Source organism: Pelophylax lessonae (genome assembly GCF_965119305.1).
Source record: "Pelophylax lessonae genome assembly, chromosome: 8".
NCBI classification, from domain to species: Eukaryota; Metazoa; Chordata; class Amphibia; order Anura; family Ranidae; genus Pelophylax; species Pelophylax lessonae.
In genome coordinates, this window is record NC_138775.1 from 283000926 (window position 1) to 283024312 (window position 23387).

The window sequence follows — 23387 nt, forward strand, 5'->3', positions numbered from 1 at the left end:
CCTATTGGCCTATAACTACTTCTGGACTGGAAGGATTTGCCCCCAATAATGACCACGCCATTTTTTTGCGATTCGGCACTGCGTTATTTTAACGGACAATTGTACGACGCTGTACCTAAATAAAATTGATGTCCTTTTTTCCCCCCACAAATAGAGATTTCTTTTGGTGGTATTTGATCGCCTCTGCAATTTTTATTTTTTGCGCTATAAACAAAAAAAATGCCACAATTCTGCAAAAAACTATATTTTTCACTTTCTGCGATATAACATTCCCAAAAAACAAAATCTAATTTTTTCATCCTTTTAGACCAATTTGTATTCTGCTACATATTTTTGGTAAAAAAAAAAAAAAAAAGCAATAAGCGTATTTTGATTGGTTTGTGCAAACAAAAGTTTTTGCGTCTACAAACTAGGGGAAAGATTTATGTCATTTTTATTTTTTTTTACTAGTAATGGCGGCGATCAGCGATTTTTAGTGGGACTGCGACATTGCGGCGGACAGATCGGACCCCTAACTGACATTTTTGACACTTTTGGGGGGAACCAGTGACATTACTACAGTAATCAGTGCTAAAAATATGCGCTGTTACTGTACTAATGACACTGGCAGGGAATGGGATAACCCAGGGGTAATCAAAGGGTTAATTGTGAGTCTAGGGGGGTGTTTTCTAACTGTGGGGGGGGGGGGACTTGTGAAATGACCATAGAGACCTGTGTTCCTATATAGAAGGATCACAGGCGCTTTGTAATAATTCCAGAGAGAAGAACGGTCGGCTTTGCTTACAACAGCTGACTGTCCTTCTCTCTCAGCGGGGAGCGATCGCGGGTGGCCGGCGGCAATCGGTGCCACTGATCCCTTGCATCGGCTACCCCCCAGCACCCTGCGCGCGACCAACGTAGAGCCAGCCTGCTGCAGTAAGACTGCGGCGGGCGGTCGGGAACCGGTTAAGGGCTCATTCAGATCTCTCCAATGTGGAGCGCTGGGAGAACATGCGTGTTTCCGTGACGCACGTTAAGGCTTGCTTCACCCCTGACCGCAGGCATGTTTACACACACGTCGCGTGTAGAGCAGCCCATTCATTATGAGAAACATGGAAGAAAAGTCCCTGATTTAATTTTTTCTTCCAAAAACGCTCCAGTGCCGCGGCACCATGCGGTTTGGCCCCCACATTTGCAGATGCATGGGAGCACCTCTAACAATGAATGGAATCCACTGTGCGTCTGCTAAAGGGCGTGGGGGGAAAGTGCACAATTTTGCGCAAGTTCCCGACATGTATAGATGTGAATCTGGTCTTAGGGACTACATTTCGGCATTTCTCGCATGTAGGGCAGCCCACTGAAATGAATGGGCCGCCATACACGTGACACACGGGAACGCATTAAAAACACGCAGAAACACGCCTGTTCTTAGTCATTCCAAGCCTTCGGACCACATATTGCATACCGGGAATGAGCATTCCTTCTCTGTTATGCGATTTTCATGCAATTTCGCGTGTCGCACTTAGGGCAGCTCCAGGGCCGCTGATAAGGCAGTACAGCCAGCCCTCCTGTACTGGGCCTGGGCCCCCCTTTTGAACTGATGGGGCCCAGGCCCAGTACAGGAGCTCTGCTTGTACTGTCTTATTGCAGACACCAAACTGAACTGCCTCCTCATTCAGTGCTGCCTCTTCTTCCCCCCTCCAGCTGAACTGCAGGGGGATTAGTTCTACCACATGCACCCTTTTCATCTGCTGCCCGGGCCCCACTGTGCGCCCCTTTTCCTCTACAGTGCTGCCGGATTCCCTCCTCTTCTCTCCTGCCAGCAGCTCCTGTGGCAGGTGGATGTTTCAAGATGTGATTTTTAACAGCAGCCCTGGGCAGCCTATTCACTTCAATTCATGGGTGTCCGCAAGGGGGGGGGGCAAGTGCCCCCCCCCCCCCCTGGAAATTTCCTGGCTTGCTCTAAAAGGGGAATCTTTAGGAACCCTGCTCTAAAGGGGGATCTATGGGGGACCCTGGCCTGGCTTGCTCTAAAGGGGGTTCTATGGGGACCCTGCTCTATAACCGTTCAAAGTTATAGCTGCAAAGGGTGGGCCAACTCAATATTGAACCCTACAGACTAAGACTGGGATGCCATTAAAGTTCATGTGTGTGTAAAAACAGGCGTCCCAATACTTTTTGTAATATAGTGTATGTAATATATATCAGCTTTCCAGGTTTAGATGTGGTTGCATTAGTTTTCTTTTTCCAGGCTTTTTCTCTTTTTTTTTTTTTTTTACCTGGTGATCCTGCCAGTAACACACTTCCTGTCCTAGGGTGACAGGGCTCACTCTCTGCACTGTATCTAGGAGGGAGGATGTTGTCACCCTAGCCTGCTCTCCTGATCTGTACTGCAAACACTCATTTGTAATTTACAGAAGATAACTTGTGAGGAAGATAACATTGCTTGGGATTTCAGTTTAATTGGACAAGGTATTTTCTGTAATTGCTCAAGGGCATAGATAAGGGGGGAATCTAAATATCCCCAGAGTGCCCAAAAGATCTGTACAAGGGGTAAATAGACCTGTATTGGGAGAATACCTGTACTGAAGGGTGATCTGCTCTCTGTAGTCAAGGGGAGATCTGTATTGGGGAAAGATCTTTCGAGTTGGGGGGGAGAACTCTACTATGGGGGAAATCTGTAATGGTCGGTCAATCTGTAATTGGGGGTGAAATCAGTACTGGGGGTTTCTGTACTCTGGGGGGGGGGGGGGGGTCAGATCTGTACTGGGGGAGGATCTGTACTAGGAGGGAGATAATCTGTACTGGGGGGATGGATCTGTACTGGAAAGGGGGGAGATCTGTACAGGGGGTTCTATACTGAGGGAGCTCTGTACAGGAGGAGGAGATCTGTCCTGGGAAGGTCTATGCTGAGGGAGATCTGTACTGAGGGAAGATCTGTACTTGGTGGGGGGGGGATTTGTACTGTGGGGGAGAGAATATGTATTGTGGGGGAGAAATCTGTACTTGGGAGATTTAAACTGGTGGAGAACTGTACTGGGGGGTTATATACTGAGGGGGTCTGTACTGGAGGGGGATATCTGTACCAGGGAAGAGATCTGCACTGGGGTGGGATCTGTACTGAGGGGAGATCTGTAGTGGGGGGTTCTATACTGAGGGAGACCTGTACTGGGGGGGGGGGATCTGTACTGGGGTGAGATCTGTACTGGGGGGAGATCTGTATTGGGGGTTCTTTGCTAGGGGAGATCTATATGGGGGGATATCTGCATCGGGGGAGGTCTGTATTGTGGGGGAGAGAATCTGTATTGTGGGGGGAGAAATCTATGCTGAAGGTTGATCTGTACTGGGGGGGGGGGGGGTTATACTGTGGGAGGCCTGTACTGGAGGGGGAAATATGTACTGGGGTGAGATCTGTACTTGGGGGGGAGGGGGAGATCTGTATTGGGGGGGGGTCTATGTTAGGGGAGGTCTGTACTGGGGGAGATCTGCACTGTGGGGGAGAGTCTCTGTACTTGGGGAGATTTGTACAGGAAAGGGAGGAAATCTGTACTCGGGGAGGAGGGGGGGGGGGGTGGATCTGTACTGAGGAAGAGGGTCTTTGTTAGTGGGAGGGGGGTAGATCTGTATTGGGGGGGTCTATGTTAGGGGAGATCTGTACTGGGGGAGATCTGCACTGTGGGGGAGAGTCTCTGTACTTGGGGAGATTTGTACAGGAAAGGGAGGAAATCTGTACTCGGGGAGGAGGGGGGGGGTGGATCTGTACTGAGGAAGAGGGTCTTTGTTAGCGGGAGGGGGGTAGATCTGTATTGGGGGGGTCTATGTTAGGGGAGATCTGTACTGGGGGAGATCTGCACTGTGGGAAAGAGTCTCTGTACTTGGGGAGATTTGTACAGGAAAGGGAGGAAATCTGTACTCGGGGAGGAGGGGGGGGGTGGATCTGTACTGAGGAAGAGGGTCTTTGTTAGTGGGAGGGGGGTAGATCTGTATTGGGGGGGTCTATGTTAGGGGAGATCTGTACTGGGGGAGATCTGCACTGTGGGGGAGAGTCTCTGTACTTGGGGAGATTCGTACAGGAAAGGGAGGAAATCTGTACTCGGGGAGGAGGGGGGGGTGGATCTGTACTGAGGAAGAGGGTCTTTGTTAGCGGGAGGGGGGTAGATCTGTATTGGGGGGGTCTATGTTAGGGGAGATCTGTACTGGGAGAGATCTGCACTGTGGGGGACAGTCTCTGCACTTGGGGAGATTTGTACAGGAAAGGGAGGAAATCTGTACTCGGGGAGGAGGGGGGGGGGTGGATCTGTACTGAGGAAGAGGGTCTTTGTTAGTGGGAGGGGGGTAGATCTGTATTGGGGGGGGGTCTATGTTAGGGGAGATCTGTACTGGGGGAGATCTGCACTGTGGGGGAGAGTCTCTGTACTTGGGGAGATTTGTACAGGAAAGGGAGGAAATCTGTACTCGGGGGAGGGGGTGTGGTTCTCTACTGAGGAAGGGGGATCTTTGTTATTGGGAAGGGGGGGGGGAGATCTGTCCTGGGTGGATTTAGGCTTGGAGAAGGAGGTAAAGTTTTGTTGTACTGACCTGTGCAACATACATTCCAGACCCCCGTTAGACTCTTGCTAGTACTTGTGCACAGTAAGAATATTTTTGGGTACAAGGACTGTGCCATATGTTACCGTATACACAGTGAGTAGGCCCAGGTTTTAAGCCCCCCTCGTTAGTACAAGGGCTGGGAAGGAAAGATGTAGATGACGCTGGAGGTCCTCCTGCCAGGAAATAAGGCGGTCTCTATCTGACTTTCTGCAGCTTCTGATGCACATTGTGTGAAGCTCACAGTGTGCGGTGAAATCAAAGGGAGCAATTTTAGTCCAGAAGAGGAGCCGCTACAACTGTGCAAAACTGAAGGGGAGGCTGTTACAGTTTATAGATTTCAGTTGGCCATGCTGGCATTTGTGGTCCAGATTGGGAAATTGTCCAGGTTCAGGTCCATGCCACCTTTATCCTGGTTGTATTGGGGTTGTATAGTTTGTCACAGTGACCCCTTATAATATTTATTCCTGCGGTAAAAATTGCATTTTTTTTTTATAGCAATTGATTAGCATAGATCAGCGTGGAGATACAATGTATCCATTTTATCGGTGACGTCCGGGGATATATCTCTTCATTTCATCTAATAGATGGATCTATTTTGCATTGAATAACTATAAGTTAAATCTCAGCCCAGGACTTGGCACCGAGCGAGACGGCGGTCAGTAATTTCATTTAGCCCCAATCATTTTTATTGCGCCTTGGACACTGAGCCAGGGAAGTTGCTGCCATCTTGGCTCGGAAACGCGCCGCGAACTGCAAGGGAAGCGCATTGTTGGGATACAAAGAGACTTATATCCGATGGTGCGGCATTAAAACAACAGGCAATTAGCCGGCTCGTGGGAATAGGGGGCCAGGCTGTGAAATAAGTAAAAAAAAAACTAAAAAAAAAACAAAACGATATACAGTATATTTATTAATCCATTATTCTAACCCCGTGCTAAGTGATTCGGCCGCCGCTCATATAACAACGGGCAGCGGGCACAGTCAGGGAGGCTTTTAAACACCGGTCAAGATTTCTATTTAATTTGTGGAAGATTAACAGTTTAGCGATTTTATTAGTGGTCGCTGTTTGGCTTAAGAAATTTGGATGTAAGATTTAAATAGCAATGGCGGATAAAGCGCTAAATACAGAACATGGGCGCAATACTGTTTGGCAAAATAATGGGAAAGCGTAGGGCTTGCATCTTCTCTGGACATCATCCCTCTTGGGCACGAGACGACCAGGCCGCATTCTGCCCCTGCTAACAGGCTATCAGGTACCTGGTGGTGAGCCTAATATGGTGAGGAAGGCCTCTCTGGCGCTTTTCCACTGCATGGAACCGAACGGTTCGGCTCGCGTTTGCGCTTTTCCACTGCATGGTACGGTGTTGGAACGGTTCGGTGCGGTACGGCGGCGCTTTTCCACTACATGGAACCGAACGGTACGGAACGCTTAAACAGTACCACCTCGGTTGGGGTTCCAAGAGGGCCGTACCGATACCATATCCCACAATCCTTTGCATGCAGCCTTGACTGTTTGTCACTACTAGCCACTGATTGGTCAGAGAATCATTGTTATCCCACCCACTTACTACTTTAGTGGCAAAGCAAACCATACCGAACCGTTCCAACACCGTACCATGCAGTGGAAAACCAAACCGAGCCAAGCAGGCCCGAGTGGAGCCGAGCCGGTACTCGCAGTGGAAAAGTGCCATTACGTCTCTGACTCGGAGCCCCTGATAGTGTAGACAGGAGGCACCGGAGTGCTGAGTTGCACGAGTGCCTGAGGAGTTGTTGGAGGCAGGCAGGTGTCTTTACTGGCGGGGAACACCAGGTGAGTCCGACAAGCAGGTAGGTATGCAGGCAACTGGTGCTGGAAGCAGCAGACAGGATAGCAGGGTAAGCTGGCTGGATCCACACAGACAGGATAGACCAGATTTGGGGTGAGACAGGAACGTGGTAGCGGTCTGAAGCCGATCAGTAGTGCAGGAGCCAATAGGAGCAGACAATATCAGAGATCAAGGGACAAGCCAGGGTCGATGCAGGTGGAGAACAGAGGATGGTCAGGACAAGCCGGGTCAGTAACTGGAAGCAGAGTACAGGTTTTCAGGATAGCAGGTTCGCCAAGGCTGAAGACAAAGCAGCATTGGTACTGAGCAAGAGCTGGGTTTAAATAGCCTGTTTGGCACCAGCATTTGTGACAGGTTTGCGTATGTGCTTACGCGAGTGCGCGCCGGAGTGTGTGCCTGCGCGTGTTCGCGCATACATTCGCCATCGCCAAATTCCTTAACAGGAGCACGTCTTTGCCTTTTCTTACACAGGCTTTGTCAGTTCAGCTGAAACCTGCTCTCTAAACGTATTTGGACCCATCAGTGTTTTGAGTTGAGCTGTCTTCCCTCGGGGTCTATTGTGAACTTTCTTTGCATAATTTGAATACAAGTTCTTTACTGCACTTGGCCTGTGTGTGTTATTGCTACCACACCACGCTGCACCCCGCCAACAAATAGTTAGGTGGAGACAGGATAGGCTTTCCTGTGAAAAGGAGTTTTCAGGGATCACCTAAAGGTGGACAGAGTAGGAGATAGCTGGACTGGTTGAGGTAGGGAGCTCAGAAGATGAGAAAGGCTCTGAAGAAGTACTGGAGACGAGCATGAGAGGAGGGGACAAGATAGCTAGCTAGCAGGAGGTCTTAGGAGTAGGGGAGAGGACGGTTTGGGTGCTATATTGAGACAAGATTAGTAATGTAGGTCAGGGCAGAGTTGTGGATGGCTGATGGCTGTGGTATGTTGTTAGTATTTTGAATTTTATTCTTTGGGTGATCAGAAGCCAGTCAGTGGTGTATTTTGGTTTTGAGCTGCCCTAGGCAAGACTAAAATTTGGCGCCCCCCTCCCCCTCCTTTGTAAATTTTCCCCACTACTTCCTGTTTAACGGATGTGACTCCCTCCAAAATTGAAGGACTACAAGTCCCAGCAAGAACCCCTGAGATCTCACGAGAGGTGGGTGAGAGGGGGTGGGAGAGAGAGAGGGGGGTGGGTAAGGGAGAATGAGAGAGGGAGAAGGTGGTGGGAGAGAGAGAGAGAGAGGGTGATAGGGGAGAGATAGAGAGAGAGGGGGGGATGAGAGAGAGAGAGGGGATGAGAGAGAGGGGGGGATGAGATGAGAGAAGGAGAGAGGAGGGGATGAGAGAGAGGGGGGTGAGAGAGAGAGAGAGAGGGAGAGGGGGGTGAGAGAGAGAGGGAGAGGGGGGTGGAAGAAGGTGTGACGTCACTGGTTGCTAGACGCCAGGCGGCTCTAGCAGCCAGTGGCTAATAGAGTCTCAGATGGAGGCGGGGGTGGCTATTTTGCTGCCCCCCTGCAAAGTGCTGCCCTAGGCCTGGGCCTTGTTGGCCTAGGCCAAAATACAGCACTGAAGCCAGTGGAGTGATTGGAAGAGGGGGGTGGTGGACAATGAACGCTTGGTAAGGTGGATGAGTCTGGCAGCAACATTCATGATAGACTGGGGTGGCTGTAGAATTAGGCTAACGAGGAAGGAGTTGCAATTGTCAAACCTGAGAGATAACAAGGGAAAAAATGAAAAGCTTGCTGGTTTCACTGGTTAAGAAGGGGCATATTGAGGAGATGTTGGGGAGGTGAAGTCTACAAGATTTGGACAGTGATTAGAAGTGGGTCTGAAGTAGAGCTGCACGATTCTGGCCAAAATGAGAATCACGATTTTTTAGCTTGGAATAAAGATCACGATTCTCTCACGATTCTCTGTGTAACAAAAAAAAATTGGGATAACTTTACTGTTACGTTTTTTTATGTGTGATATAAAATATTACAACAATCGCCATTTTATTCTGTAGGGTCTCTGCTAAAAAAATATATAAAATGTTTGGGGGTTCTAAGTACTTTTCTAGCAAAAAAAAACTGATTTTAACTTGCAAGCAACAAGTGTCAGAAAAAGGTCTAGTCTTTAAGAGGTTAAACTTCCTTTCTCTCTGGCAGAGGGAATGAAAAGATACAATGTAATCATTTTGTTTATAGTTACTGGGAGACTTAATGCTGATAGGTGTTTGCCGGGAGGCTTTTTTTTTTTTTTTTTTCCCACAGCTGTTCAGCTATGCAAAGAATCGAGCATATGTCAGGTTTAGATCATCAGGGGGGGTGAATCGAGATCGCAATTTTCATACGATTAATCGTGCAGCTCTAGTCTGAAGGGACAAGTCAAAGTCCAGGATTACACCTCGCTCCCTGGCATGAGGGGAGGGACTGATAGTTGTGTTATTAATCTTGATGGAAAAGTAAAAGATGAGGGCATGGGCAGGGGGACATATTTTGAGTTCAGTTTTAGAAATATTTAGTTTGAGGAAGTGGTGTGACATCCATACTTATGTCAGTTAATAAGTTAGTAATGTGAGAAAAGGCTAAAGAGTGAGGTGATAAATACAGAAATACATGTGGGTGTCATCAGTTTAGAAATGGTACTGGAAGCCGTGGGAGGTTAGCAAGTGACCAAGGGAGGAGGTGTAGATAGAAAAGAGAAGGGGTCCGAGGACAGAGCCTTGGAGGACCCCTAGATAAAAAGGAGGAGGAGAGGAGGCATCATAATTATAAGCAACACTAGAGGAACGTTGTGATATGTAGGAGGAGAACCAGGAAAGTCACACTGTAAGGGTCAAGAAGGTTGTTGCCAGAGAGGTAGGAGCTTGGAGGGTTGTTGACTAGGCATTCTAGAAGTTCAGGCTGGTTGAGTTCAGTGAGGGCTTTTTAAGTATGGGGGTGACCAGTGCGTAGTTTAAAGGGGAGGGGAAGAAACCAGTAGAGAGGGAATATTGAAGATGTGAGAGAGCATAGAATAGAGCAAAAGGGTGAACGTAGTAGTTGCGAGGGAACTGGATCCAGTAGACAGGTGGTTAGGCAGGAGTCTGAGAAGAGTTCGGCAACTTTTTCTGTTGTGACAGCTTAGTAAAAGCGGAAAGTATTGAATGTAGTTTTAGACAGGGTTTGTTATTTGGGGAAGATATTTCCAAAGTGGAGATGTCCCCGTGAATTGCATCAGTCTTGTTTTCAAAGGGATTGGCCACCTTCGGCAGGGGGGAGGAGGAGGAGTAAGGGAGTTAGTGGGTGCGAGGTGGTGGGGGACAAAGTAGAGGGTTGGAAATAGAGCTGATGAGGACTGCATAAGAGGGTATTAATGGAAATTTTGTTTAGCAGCATGGAGGAAGAAATTGTATTTTAGGAGGGCAGATCTGTACAGGGTGAAGCAAGGATTTGGTTTTATGCCACAGTCACTCAAGAACACAGATTTGTCTCTTGGGACTTCTGGTGTCTGGTGGTCCTCCTCCCCACTGCAAGGGTTAACTGCTCCTTTAGGTAATGATAAATAAGATGATATAATTACCTTATCCCTTGTTCCAGCACTCTTCCTTCTCTTAATGTAACTGGTCTCCCAAAGCCTCTTCGTTCCCTACCTGACTGGTCGCAGCTTTCTGACTTTGTCCCTTACTACTGGTCCCTGCATTGTATGAGAATGTAGTGCCGCCCCCGCCGGAGCCGCTGGTGATGTCGGGTCCTCTGTTCTTACCTTGATTTTGGCAAACGCCTCAACACCACTGACACCTTACACGTTAGGAGAGTTAAGTTAGTGACTTTTTTATACCTTAGTGTCAACATGAAATTACACTCGAGACCTTGTAGCAAATAACAAAGTATATTGTCAAGCAGTTATTAGATAAAATAGAGTATGGCAGTGAAAAATTTAGCAGCATAAACAATAAACTAAGGATTCACTTGAGATATTTATTTAAAGTACTACAGCTACTCAAACCAGACCAGCGTAAACTGTAGCTCTCCTCACTAATGAGCAGCTAAAAGGCAACCAAGGCATATACCAACACAGCTACAAACTATGTTGACAATGGGTTCTTGCGATGAGGTGGCTAAGACTAGACCCTTTGTAAAGAAAGTTACCAATACATTAGGAACTGTCCTCAACTGCATGTGAACTTTGTACAGTTGGGGCCCATGAAAACGTTGGTGCGTTTAGTGGTGTTGTATATTCCTACACTCAGTGGGATAGTCCTAAGAAACAATGAGCTCTTTAGCACATTGATGTGGGAGGGGCCAGGTAAAGGGTAAATGTTCTGCAGTATAGACTCTGGCCAAACAGGTCTAGCGGTGCTCAATAGCAGCAAGAGCAAAGTAATAGTGAAAGGCAAAGTGTGATGAATCTTCCATGAGAACATTCACAAATGAGCAGCAAAAAGGCAACCAAGGCAGATACCAACACAACTACAGACTATGTTGACAATGAGCTCTTGCGATGAGGTGGCTAAGACTGGGCCCTTTGTAAAGCTGGTTAGCAATACACTAGGAACTGTCATTAACAGCAGGTGAACTATGTACAGTTGGGGCCCATAAAAACGATGGTGCACTTAGTGGTGTTGTATGTTCCTTCCTACACTCAGTGGGATAGTTCTAAAAAAAAATAGGCTCCTTAGCCCATTGATGTGGGAGGGGCCAGGTAAAGGGTAAATGTTCTGCAGTATAGACTCTGGCCAAACCGGTCCAGTGGTGCTCAAAAGCAGGTAAGTGCAAAGTTATAGTGAAAGGCAAAGGGTGATAAATTTTCCATGACCACATGCACAAAGCCTGAAAACAAGACAATAATGTGTCCATAACCGACTGGTGAATGGAGAACCTAGAGGCACAATAGCTGTCTGTCAGCATCTCTGGAGCGATCCAGCGGCTGCAGTATCAGACCACTAAGCAGGGCTTTATGCTCTGGATCCCGAACGGCAAAGTGGCAGGCCTCAGAGAGGGACCTGGGGAAAGCAGCCAGGTGTGGGCATTCCCTAAGTTTCTTTCCAGCCAACTGCAGTTAAGCAAGTGGCTCTCTGAGCAATGCAGACGGTAATCCAGCATGCAGTCACTAACCGGCCTCCTAAGTTCTTTCTCCGTCTCTCTCTCATCAGCAGTTCCTTCCACTCTCCACTTGCTGGCGGCAATCTCCTAACAACCCCTGTTCTTTCCCGGGCTTTTCTATTCATATGCCTTCCTCTGGGCTCCTCCTGCCACCAAGCACATTGGATCTTGTAGTTTCTTTATCACCTATGGCATTGCTCATAGCCCAAACTACATCTCCCAGCATTCAGTGTTCTGTGTTTTAGGATCAAGGTTCATGGAAGCTCTATCTTGTGATGGAAAAAAAAACTGCTGTCAGGCAATTTAACAATAATACATTTCAGATGCTGCATAGTCCAGTAACAGCGATTCTGGTTACAGTAGGATGCCAAGGGCCCACCAAAAGAGAAAGGAGAGCAGCGTCATCTAAGTGCAGTATAAAAAATGCGTTTAATAACAACAGACAAATGCAAACTCACAGGATGGCCATGGTAACCCAGCATGTAAAGGGTTCATCCACTCCAGTGGGAGGACGAGCAGTGGGGATCCGGGGTATCTTTACTGGGCCTGGCTATGCTGGCGGCTCCCAGCACTTCCGGGTACACAGTGTCCCTCAGAGAAGAGCCGCTAACTTTTCTTCTGGGTAAAAGGTGGAGTGGGACGTGCGCGCATTTGAAGCATGTGTGCTTCTTCCTCAGGCAAAGGTCCCACCACAACCTCAAGTATGGGACAACATAGAGTGCCAGCTGATGATGTCACATATGACGAAACGTGTTGGGAGGTGCTTAGCCACGTGACGCAGATACAACACGCCACTGGAGGTTGGCCATGTTATTGGTTGGAAACAAGTCTTAGCCATTATCTTTGTGAGACCATGCTCATTGTTGTGGAGATATTGTGAGTACCCTGTGTGTATAGCTTCTTTTTGGTAAAAAATAAACTTTTTTAGCGATGTTTGCGAAATGATCGCTTTTTATTTCTATATCTACACACTGTTGTAGTCTTTCCTCACTGCTGTCGATTTGATTGAATTGCTTAGTACCATCCGTTACCAATAGGATTATGTGCTAGCTGCTTGGGACTGTTTTATTACATTATTTATTATTTATATTATTATTTATTTTAAATATTATTTATATTATTTCCTTATATTATTTCCTTTTTTGGATTTGATATTTTTTGGAAAATTATTCTTGTCTTAGAGCAATATTTGGATATTATTATAGAGTGCCAGCTGCCTAGGGGAGCAGAAAATAAGTTAAGTATATTACCTTACCCATTACTCCCTGCATTGGGGAGGGAGGCTACTGCAAGGCTAAGGGTTTTTCATTGCTCCTATTTCAGTTGTTTGTGTTCCTATTAGTGATCGACCGATATCGTTTTTTTTAATGACAATACCGATATTTTGGTCATCGGATACCGATATCGGTCGATATTTTCGGACATGTAAAAATTTATTTATTTTTTTTCCAAAGGTACTCCTTTTGGAGGGATCTCCTTGGCGCTGAAAAGCATTCAAAATGCCAAGTTTGGCTGTTTTGAATGCTGTCAGTTTTTTTAATTCGGCGCTGAGTGCCCGGAAGTGATGTTATGACATCACTTCCAGGTTTCTTACATGGAGACCCGTTCAGAGCCGAATGCGGCTTTGATCGGGTCTTCTCTTCGGCGGCGGTGGAGGTAGGATACCCGGGCCTCCCGGTGGGACGGGAGACCCGGGCGAGCCGCGGAAGGCGGCGGGAGGTGGGGGGGGCGGCCCCTCCCGCTCCTTGTAATGACAGCCGAGTGGCTTCTCAGCCACAATGGTTGTCATTACAAGTCAGCCTCTAGCTGCAGGCATCACTCCGGTACAAGCACTTTCTCTAAATATCGGCAATATCGGTAACCTCAGGGGCCGATTCCGATATATCGGGTGTAACAGATCCCCAATACTTGGACCAAGTATTTCTGTCTTAGGTCTCCAGAATCTCACCTGATGCAGTGACCTGGCCCCTCAATTCCCCCCAAACATCAGCCTAAGCTCGATGAAGGGTAAAACAAAAGACACTTTATTCAACAACTCACTTCCAATATATACAGTCTCATGTGTTTGATTTCATTATCATCTGCAAATGCAATTACATACAGAACATAGTCAACATACCTTGGTCATCTGGAAAGAGACAATAGGTGAATGAGACTGCAACATTATCATAATTAACTCAACAAACAACAAGCCCCCAAAACAAAGCCGAATACGTATTCCTAGAGGTGTAAAGACAAAACCACCTCTAAACAGATGACAGCAGAAGACGTAGGCTCGCAGACTGCCCGTCTTCGTTTTCAAAACACCTTACTATAAATGTCAATACACATCCCCACAGTAGACAATTGCTGAGTTTGACGTCATTAGCATCTCTTTAGTCTCTCATTGTGTGGAGAAGTCCTCTGCTGCAACAGGCAGCTTTAGGCCTGTAACATTGATCCCAGTCTCAGAGTCTGTATCTTGGGGTGACATGGATTTGAGTCCAAAGCAACACTACTTCCATGGTCCTCCAGCATATACCCCCACACAGAGGTGCACTCCCCTACAAGCCAGGGCCCATAGTCTGTGGGCAGGAGTCTGGCCTCTACACACCTCCAGTAGCCCGTGGCGAATGTCCCAGCAAATGGCCGTTCTTCACATCGGGAAAGTGCATATCGGCCCCCCCCTATATATCGGTGTTGCCAATAATCGGAGGATCCCTAGTTCCTATTACACTTAGCACCATCTAGTGGCCAAATTTGGTATTTTTTCATTTTAAATCAATGAAAATCATTAATCGAACAAAGGAAAAAGCCTACTAACATTTGTTATTTTTCCCCATTCACGAAAAAAGAATGTGCATACACTTTTACTTGGTGAATTGCTTTGGCATTTTTATATATTTTTTCAAATGTTTTATTTATGGAAACAAAGACAGATGGCAGGCATGGCATTTTTTTTTTTTTTTTTTTTATAAATCACCCATGAAGTCATTGGCTATGAAGTGGTTAATTAATGTGGCAAAATTCTCAATTTAGATCCTTAGCTGACCCTATTGAGAATTAGTCATTGGAGAATCGGTTACACTGTTGATAATGGGTTGATTCACCGTAAATTAAGTTTGTGGTTACCTCTTACGGCAAAAGGAGCCAAACCGCCAACCAAAAGGGTGAGGTGTAACTGATGTCTCGTGTACAACTTGCTTTAAAAAAAAAAAAAGGAAAAAAAAACTCCATCCCTTCATACAGTTCCGAGGATGTGAATCATCCAAGCAAACAGGTTCCATTAAATATTAATCAATGCTGGATTCAATAAGTAGGCCTGGGGGTTCGGGAGATCAATTACTAACACTACAACAAACTCCAGTAAAATAAAAAACAAAAAAAAAAAAAGTGAGGGAGTCCTGCTCGCGGCTCGCCATAAATAAGTAATTGAAGCAAATTTCCAGCGTAGATCAGTGCTGGGACCGGGGACGGCAACGCGTGCCAGCAAAGGATGGACTTGTTTTCCATTCCAGCTGATAATGTAACTCTGTCTGATTCATTTCCATAATTGCCGGTGTCATGGGAGACGCTCAAAGATGCTGAGTTGACGGTCACTGCCGATCGTCTTATGTCATGTTTTCAGCTCGATTAAAGTACAGACATCATGTATTCCTTCAAAAGTTATATATTTAACTTTAGTTTAAAGAGAAAGTAAACCCTCCTCTGACAATTTTACCTATAGGTAAGCCTATATTAAGGCTTACCTATAGGTACTGTAAATATCTCCTAAACATGAACCGTTTAGGAGATATTTACCTTACATGCAGCCAGTGACGTCACTGGCGCATGCGCTCTGAAGGAACGGCCGCTGGTGCCGTTTCTTCAGAGCCCCGTGCCGTGACTGTCGGCTCCCGTGCGCATGCGCAGGAGTGATGTCACCGCGGCTCCGGCCAATCAGATGGCCGGATGCCGCGATCCCGGATGACGGGCGACTGGACATGTCTCCCGTCATGCAGGTAAGCGGACGGGACGGCGGGGGTTCGTTCTAAGGTAAGTATTGCATAATGAGCTAGTATGCGATGCATACTAGCTCATTATGTGTTTCTTTTACAGGTTGCAAGAAAAAAAAAAAAATGTTGAATAGGTTTACAACCTCTTTAACTTAAATTTTATCTTAACCCCTTCATGACGAAGATAAAGCTAATTTTAACACATTGAACCACTTCAGCCCCGGAAAGGATTTGCCCCCTTAATGACCAGGTAATTTTTTGCGATTCGGCACTGCGTTACTTTAACGGACAATTGCGTGACCGTGCAATGCTGTACCTAGCTGTAGGGGGATGGGCTTGTGGAATCAACACAGAGACCTGTGATCCTAAATAGGAGGAACACAGGAGCTCTGTGTTCATTCCTGAGAGAACAATGGTCTGCTGTGTTTACAACAGCAGACCGTCATTCTCTCGCCACGGGGAGCTATTACGGGTGCCTGGCGGCAATTGGGGCTGCCGGTCCCGTGGATCGGCTTCCCCACTGCCTAATGAGGGCGCGAGCACTCAAATATGTGTACACTCGGAGGGAAAGGGGTTAAGACTCTGTGCTTCTCTATTTAATGCAGGCAGATCATGGCTGGTGGGGTGGGGGGGTCGGCGGGGTGCTGTCCATGGCTTCCTAAAAACATTACAGCACCCGGCCTCAGTATTCAACACTTAGTACTTCCCTCCAACCCTATCAGCCATAAGAGGGCACAGTAACCACTAGCCAAAGCTTTGATTTTCATGTTTCTTTCAGGGATACAAGTCGTAATCATCTGCAGAAAATGTCTAGGGTGGTGTTCCTGTTCTTCCTGTGGACCTGGGACATATTAGCTGCCTCTGTCCTCATTGTGACCAACAAAGGAGTTTCCGTTGGAAGAGGCCAAACCATTCACATTACCGAAAACGAATTACGCTTCAATATCCCAAGCGACAGAGACTCATGCAAGGTCGAAGTGGTCTTGAATGAGCCCACCACCCAACGAGTTGGAATTTTGTCTCCTCAGGTAAGCTACATAGTCTTCTTATAGGGTGACCATTCTTAGCCAATGAGGAGAGAGAGGGGGCAGGGCCGAACCACAGCTCCATGTCTAAATGGATACAAGGAGCTGTGACTCGGCTCGGGTGTCCCCATAGCAAGCTGCTTGCTGTGGGGGCACTCAACAGGAGGGAGGGGCCAGGAGTGTCTAAGAGATACCCGAGAAGAGGAGGATCCAGGCTGCTCTCTGCAAAACCAACTGAGTTCACTTCTCGGCAGTTCTCAGAGGAAAATTATCTCCTCTGGAAACCCTGTTTATGAAGCGGAGAACTTCACTTCTTACAGGGAGAACAAAGGAGAAGTTTTTCTGCTGAAAACGGCCGAGATCCGTGTAAAAGTGAATGGACCGTCTGTAATCTTGTGAGAAAAAAACGAGATTACAGTACAAGAAAGTGGCTGGTGGCCATTTATTAAACAGTGGTAAATTATCACTGCTGAGTACACAATGCATTCTTAGAGGAGACCCCCACCCAATGTTAATGAAATAATTAGTCCCCCTACACTATATATATATAGATAGATATAGATATACATATACATATATATATATATATATATATATATATATATATATATGTATACATATAAACATACACACATGTTATATATATATTGTGTGTATATATATATATATATATTGTATGTATATATATATATATATACACACACACACACACACACATTTTATATATATTTATATATATATATATATATATACACATGTATATATGCCAGGGGGACATGTTTACTGTCTTGGGGGGTCGGGTTGAGGAAGAAGGAAGTCAATAATCTTCCTTCTTCCCCCTCAGTTCTCCCCCGAATCTGTCTTCCCTCCCCGATTCTCCACCTCTGGACTGGTGAATCTGGGAGTGTGAATTCTGACAAAGATCGCCAGTAAATTTGCGTAGATCGCAGCTTTATAAACTGGCCGTTTCTGTGTCTAACAATGACAGATTCTTTGTGTATTGTGATGATCAGCAGAGAACATGACCGTCTCTTTTTCATCAACTAAAAATGATCCGAGATGAGTTGGTTTCATAAACGGACACCAAAGAGTGGAAAGGGTCTACAGTAGCTAGGACTGAACGAATGGTATTGTATGGTTGGGTTTTCATTACTGTTTTTTTTTTTTTTATTATTGGTTGAGCCAGATGGACTTGTGTCTTTTTTCAACCTGACTAACTATGTAATGTAACTAACTAGCACTAAACAGGAGGACGATACCAAAATCACATAGTAAACAAGCCGCAGTGGGCCAAAACTGCCACTAGATGTCAGCCTACTACAAGATAAATGATAACCTCTTTCAGTTCAATACAAGACATAAAAAATACATAAAAGAGGATTATTCTTGGTGTTCATGAAATGTATGAGATGACCAGAGAGGGCGCCACCATTTATCAGCCAAATGGGTGACCAAACGGACATTTAGTCCCGGTTCACACTATAGCGATGACAGACATTGCATGTGATTCGCTCTGAAAATCACATGCGATGTCTGTGCGATGCGATTTCAGCCATACAGATTGTATGGCTGAATTTGCATCGGATTCGGACAAAACTCGCACAGGACCCTTTTTTGGGGCCGCAGCAGAATCGGATCCCATGGGTGTTCACACCTATACGATCCGATTCCTGTCCGAACTGACAGTTCACACTGCGATATGCGAACTGATCTGGGGGTGTTGTTAACTTTGTATTGACACCCCGAGTGATTCGCATATGGCAGTGTGCGCTGCCTGCGATTTGAATGCGATGCGGGAACCCGCAGTGGATATGTGTGAACTGACACTGATAAACAGAATGGGTTTTGCCTGTAATCATAGTTCCTTATTGAAGCTCGCCATAGAAGAGACAAGTAATGTTTTTGTAGCAATTTGTTTTTTTCGGAACCTCTGAAGGTCTTTCGGCTTCCGTTCTCTTGCAGGGATTTGATTGTCACTTCCTGCCGGATGAAGTGCGATACACACACAATGGATCCCCCATGCTGGATGTCGATCAGGTGATGCTCAGGGTGTACAGGTAAACTTTACTCTATAAAAAATGACGGGAAATTTCTGCGCTAAAAAAATGAAATAAAGTGATACAAAGTGAAAGCTGCTGACACTAGACCAACAGACAGTGATCCAATAAACATAAATACAACAATAGTATAGCGCTAATCAATAAAATTGAATGTTAAATAAAACATCATTGTGAGTAACCACCAATAATGAATAAAAAGTCCAAGATATGAAGCAAAAAGGATGTGTATAGACAAGTCCCAAAAGCAAGTGAATTTAGGGATTCCAAGACACGAATGTTATCCAGGTGTTATATAGTGTGCATTCTTCTTGTGACACCGCGGGAAGGTGCAAGCAGGGGACACCACAAAGTGAAGGTAATGGGAGGCAGCTTAACAAAACACCTTCGTTTGATGACGAAACGCGTCGGCGGCACCAGATGCCATGTACACACGCCACAACAATAGTATGGCGCTAATCAATAAAATTGTGTATGTGGCGTCTGGTGCCGCTGCGCGTTTCGTCATCAAAGGACGGCGTTTTGGTAAGCTGCCTCCCATTACCTTCACTTTGTGGTGTCCCCTACTTGCACTTTCCTGCGGTGTCACAAGAAGAATGCACACTATATAACACCTGGATAACATTCGTGTCTTGGAATCCCTAAATTCACTTGCTTTTGGGACTTGTCTATACACATCCTTTTTTGCTTCATATCTTGGACTTTATATTCATTATTGGTGGTTACTCACAATGATGTTTTATTTAACATTCAATTTTATTGATTAGCGCTACACTAAACTTTACTCTATAATAATCCAAAAAAAAAAATTAAAAATCCAAAAAAAAAAAGAATAAAAAAAAAAAAGAAATCAATACTGCGCCACTCACAATTAGGTGTAAATACCCGTATGTGACCAAATCCCCACTGCTGCCACCATAAACATAAATGCATACAAAAAAAAAAGGGGAAATGACAGTCTATCACTCTCTACAAGTAGCGCTGTGAGAAAACAACAACTATTATCATTAGAACATAAAATAAAGTCCATATGATGTGAAACACCCAGTGCTGTTCTTTGTGTTAATAATGCACCAAAACTCTTTGACTCGTAAAATCGTTGAAGTCTTCCTTATTACAAGTTTCAACTTCCAAACACCGTCTCACGTGCAAAAAAAAGTGATTCCACTATGGATGCGAACTCACCAGATACAGGGGCGTAACTACAGGGGTTGGAATAGCAACCGGGCCCCATTTTTTACAAATAAATATGTGAAAAGTGTGGCGTGCATTTGTATTCACCCCCCTTTATTCTGATACCCCTAACTAAAATCTAATGGAACCAATTGCCGTTAGAAGTCACCTAATTAGTAAATAGAGTCCACCTGTGTGTAATTTAATCTCAATATAAATACAGCTGTTCTGTGAAGCCCTCAGAGGTTTGTTAGAGAACCTTAGTGATCAAACAGCATCATAAAGGCCAAGGAACACACCAGACAGGTCAGGAATAAAGTTGTGGAGAAGGTTAAAGCAGGATTAAGTTATAAAAAATATCCCAAGCTTTGAACATCTCACGGAGCGCTGTTCAATTCATCATCTGAAAATGGAAAGAGTATGGCACAACTGCAAACCCTACCAAGACATGGCCGTCCACCTAAACTGACCGGCCGGGCAAGGAGAGCATTCATCAGAGAAGCAGCCAAGAGGCCCATGGGAACTCTGGAGGAGCTGCAGAGATCCACAGCTCAGGTGGGAGAATCTGTCCACAGGACAACTATTAGTCCTACACTCCACAAATCTGTCCTTTATGGAAGAGTGAGAAGAAGAAAGCCATTGGTGAAAGAAATCCATAAGAAGTCCCGTTTGCAGTTTGGGAGAAGCCATGTGGGGGATACAGCAAACATGTGGAAGAAGGGGCTCTGGTCAGATGAGACCAAAACTGAACTTTTTGGCCTAAAAGCAAAACGCTATGTGTGGGGGAAAACTAACACTGCACATCTTCCTGAACACACCATCCCAACTGTGAAACATGGTGGTGGCAGCATCATGTTGTGGAGATGCTTTTCTTTGGCGGGGACAGGGACGCTGGTCAGAGTTGATGGGAAGACGGATGGAGCCAAACACAGGGCAATCTTAGAAGAAAACCTGTTAGAGTCTGCAAAAGACTTGAGACTGAGGCGGAGGTTTACTTTCCAGCAGGACAACGACCCGAAACATACAGCCAGAGCTACAATGGAATGGTTTGGATCAAAGCATATTCATGTGTTAATGTGTGTAATTGGTGGTGCGCTATATCTGAAATATGTGCAAAAATGCAAACAAATGATGTGCAACCTCAAATATATACAATATAGGTGCAAATCTCTAACATATAAACATATGTGAGGAAAAGTCCCAAGACACTAATGTGTCTATGTTGAAACAATTTTCGGTGATGTGGTTGGTGATGGATGGTGTTCAAAAGCAATACGTGACTTGAATTCCCTCCACCTGTTAGAATTCCTCCTTACCGGACGGAATGAAATAAGTGCTCTCCTTAAAGGAAACAAACAATCCCAGGTGCTCCCAAATCAAAAGGTGCTCCCCACCGTGCGTATAAAATAGCCTGCTGGGCTTCTTACCAGATGGATATAGATAATATGCGTAATTGCGTCCCTCTTGGACGGGTATGTCTCTGTATCCAATTGGTCCTTATCAGCCTCTGGTGCATATGGACACCGAATACTATTGCGCTGCTCACGGGCAGATAAGATCCTGTATTCCGATGGCACTGGTAGCCGCTTATAGTAAGCGTTGGGAAGGATCGTATCGTTCCAGCATAACATGTAAAAAGGAATGACTGCTATAGTGCATTATCCTTAGTGTAAACTTTATTAAAAATGAAATTGCACTTACATGAAATGTATGGTAGAAAAGCGTAAGGAATTCCTGTATGACTAGGGTCCGGCTGCAGTCCGGATCCCCAGCGACGTGGTGACGGCACGCCTCCTGTCTGACGCGTTTCCGCCTAATTGGCTGTCTTCGGAGAAAGGAGGTTCTCGCGCGCCGTCACTTCCGTCCTATTTATTCTGAAAGGAGCCGCGTCACTTCCGGTGTCAGCAGAGGAGGCGCCGGAAGTTAATTGCGGGACCCTTGGTTTCAGTTTTCTAGTGCAACCTCAAATATTAATGGTCCGATATCGGGGTGGTCTCCTATATTTAGTTAAAACTAAACTACCATGTTTCTGGCATTGGATATCTGGCGGTATATAATACCCTTGCCTTTTCTAGTATCGGCTCCTCCCCATCGGCCACTAATTCCTGAAAGTTAAACTGGATATGCATATATAAAATACATCTCAGGGGATGATTCTCCTATATAAAGTTAATAGTATTTACATAAATAAAAATCTTTATTAAAATGTTAAAAATTAAAAATTCAACTGGTATCTGCAATACTGACGGTGACACCGGAAGTGACCTCTGGGCACTTTCCCTAATGGTGACACTGATCGGATTGCAATATAAATGCATTAAAAAACTGAAACCTACATTATAGCATGTATAACATCTTCAGTTACTGAAGGTTATATCAATTTAAAACTTACATATGTTTTATAATAAAAACAGTAAAAGATTTTCACAACAATTAAAAACCATATGGTATATGAGTGTGATAATGTGTATATTGAGATGTTCCATGCCCATAAATGAAATAAGAGAGTAAATACTAGCTATATATATTAACTGTTGTTAATATGAGAATTGATGTCCCAGTCTATATTGTGGCCTTTCGGTCTGTAACATTTAAGCTCATAAATCCAAAAGGTCTCACGTCTCGAGATAGACCTCTGTATTTTATATATATTCATGTGTTAGAATGGCCCAGTCAAAGTCCAGACCTAAATCCAATTGAAAATCTGCGGCAAGACTTGAAAATTGCTGTTCACAGACGCTCTCCATCCAATCTGACAGAGCTTCAGATATTTTGCAAAGAAGAATGGGCAAAAATCTCCCTCTCTAGATGTGCAAAGCTGGTAGAGACATCCACAAAAAGCTGTATCTGCAGGGAAAGGTGTTCTACAAAGTAAAGGGGGGTGAATACAAATGCACGCCACACTTTTCACATATTTATTTGTAAAAAAAATGTAAAAACCATTTATCTTCCACAATTATGTACCACTTTGTGTCAGTCTATTTATTTCAGGTTCTTATATAGCGCTGTCAATTTACACAGCGCTTTACATATACATTGCAAATTCACATCAGTCCCTGCCCTCAAGGAGCTTACAATCTAATGTCCCTAACTCACATACATACATTCACATACTAGGGCCAATTTTATACAGGATCCAATTAACCTACCAGCATGTCTTTGGAGTGTGGGAGGAAACCAGAGTACCCGGAGGAAACCCACACAGGCACAGGGAGAACATGCAAACTCCAGGCAGGTAGTGTCATGGTTGGGATTTGAACCAGCGACCCTCTCGCTGCTAGGTGAAAGGGCTAACCACTACACCACTGTGTATAAAAATATATGACGTTTGTTTAGCATCCTTAACCACTTTAACACCGGAGGATTTTGCTGTCTTACGTCCAGGCCACTTTTTGCGATTCGGTGCTATGCGACTTTAACTGACAATTGCGTGGTCGTGCGACGCCGTACCTAAACGAAATTTACGTCCCTTTTTCCCCATAAACAGAGCTTTCTTTTGGTGGTATTTGATCACCTGTGCGATTTTTACTTTTTGCGCTATAAACAAAAAAATAGCATTTATTTTGAAAAAATAACAATATTTTTCACATTTTTTTATATGAAATTCCCCCCCCAAAAAAATGTAAAAATCAAAATTTTTTTAAATTTTTGGCCAATTTGTTTGCTGCTACCTATGTTTGGTAAAAACAATAAGCGTATTTTGATT

At 45.1% G+C, this 23387-nt stretch overlaps 1 protein-coding gene across 1 annotated transcript in view; it reads left to right on the forward strand.

Annotated features, from left to right (window-relative positions):
• LOC309561068 (FRAS1-related extracellular matrix protein 1-like) overlaps positions 1 to 23387 on the forward strand; it is a 289377-nt gene that overhangs the window by 8484 nt on the left and 257506 nt on the right. The window contains 2 exon segments of the mRNA XM_082264797.1: positions 16205 to 16454; positions 18414 to 18508. Of these exon segments, the coding sequence (XP_082120923.1) occupies positions 16233 to 16454; positions 18414 to 18508 (317 nt within the window). The 5' untranslated portion in view covers positions 16205 to 16232.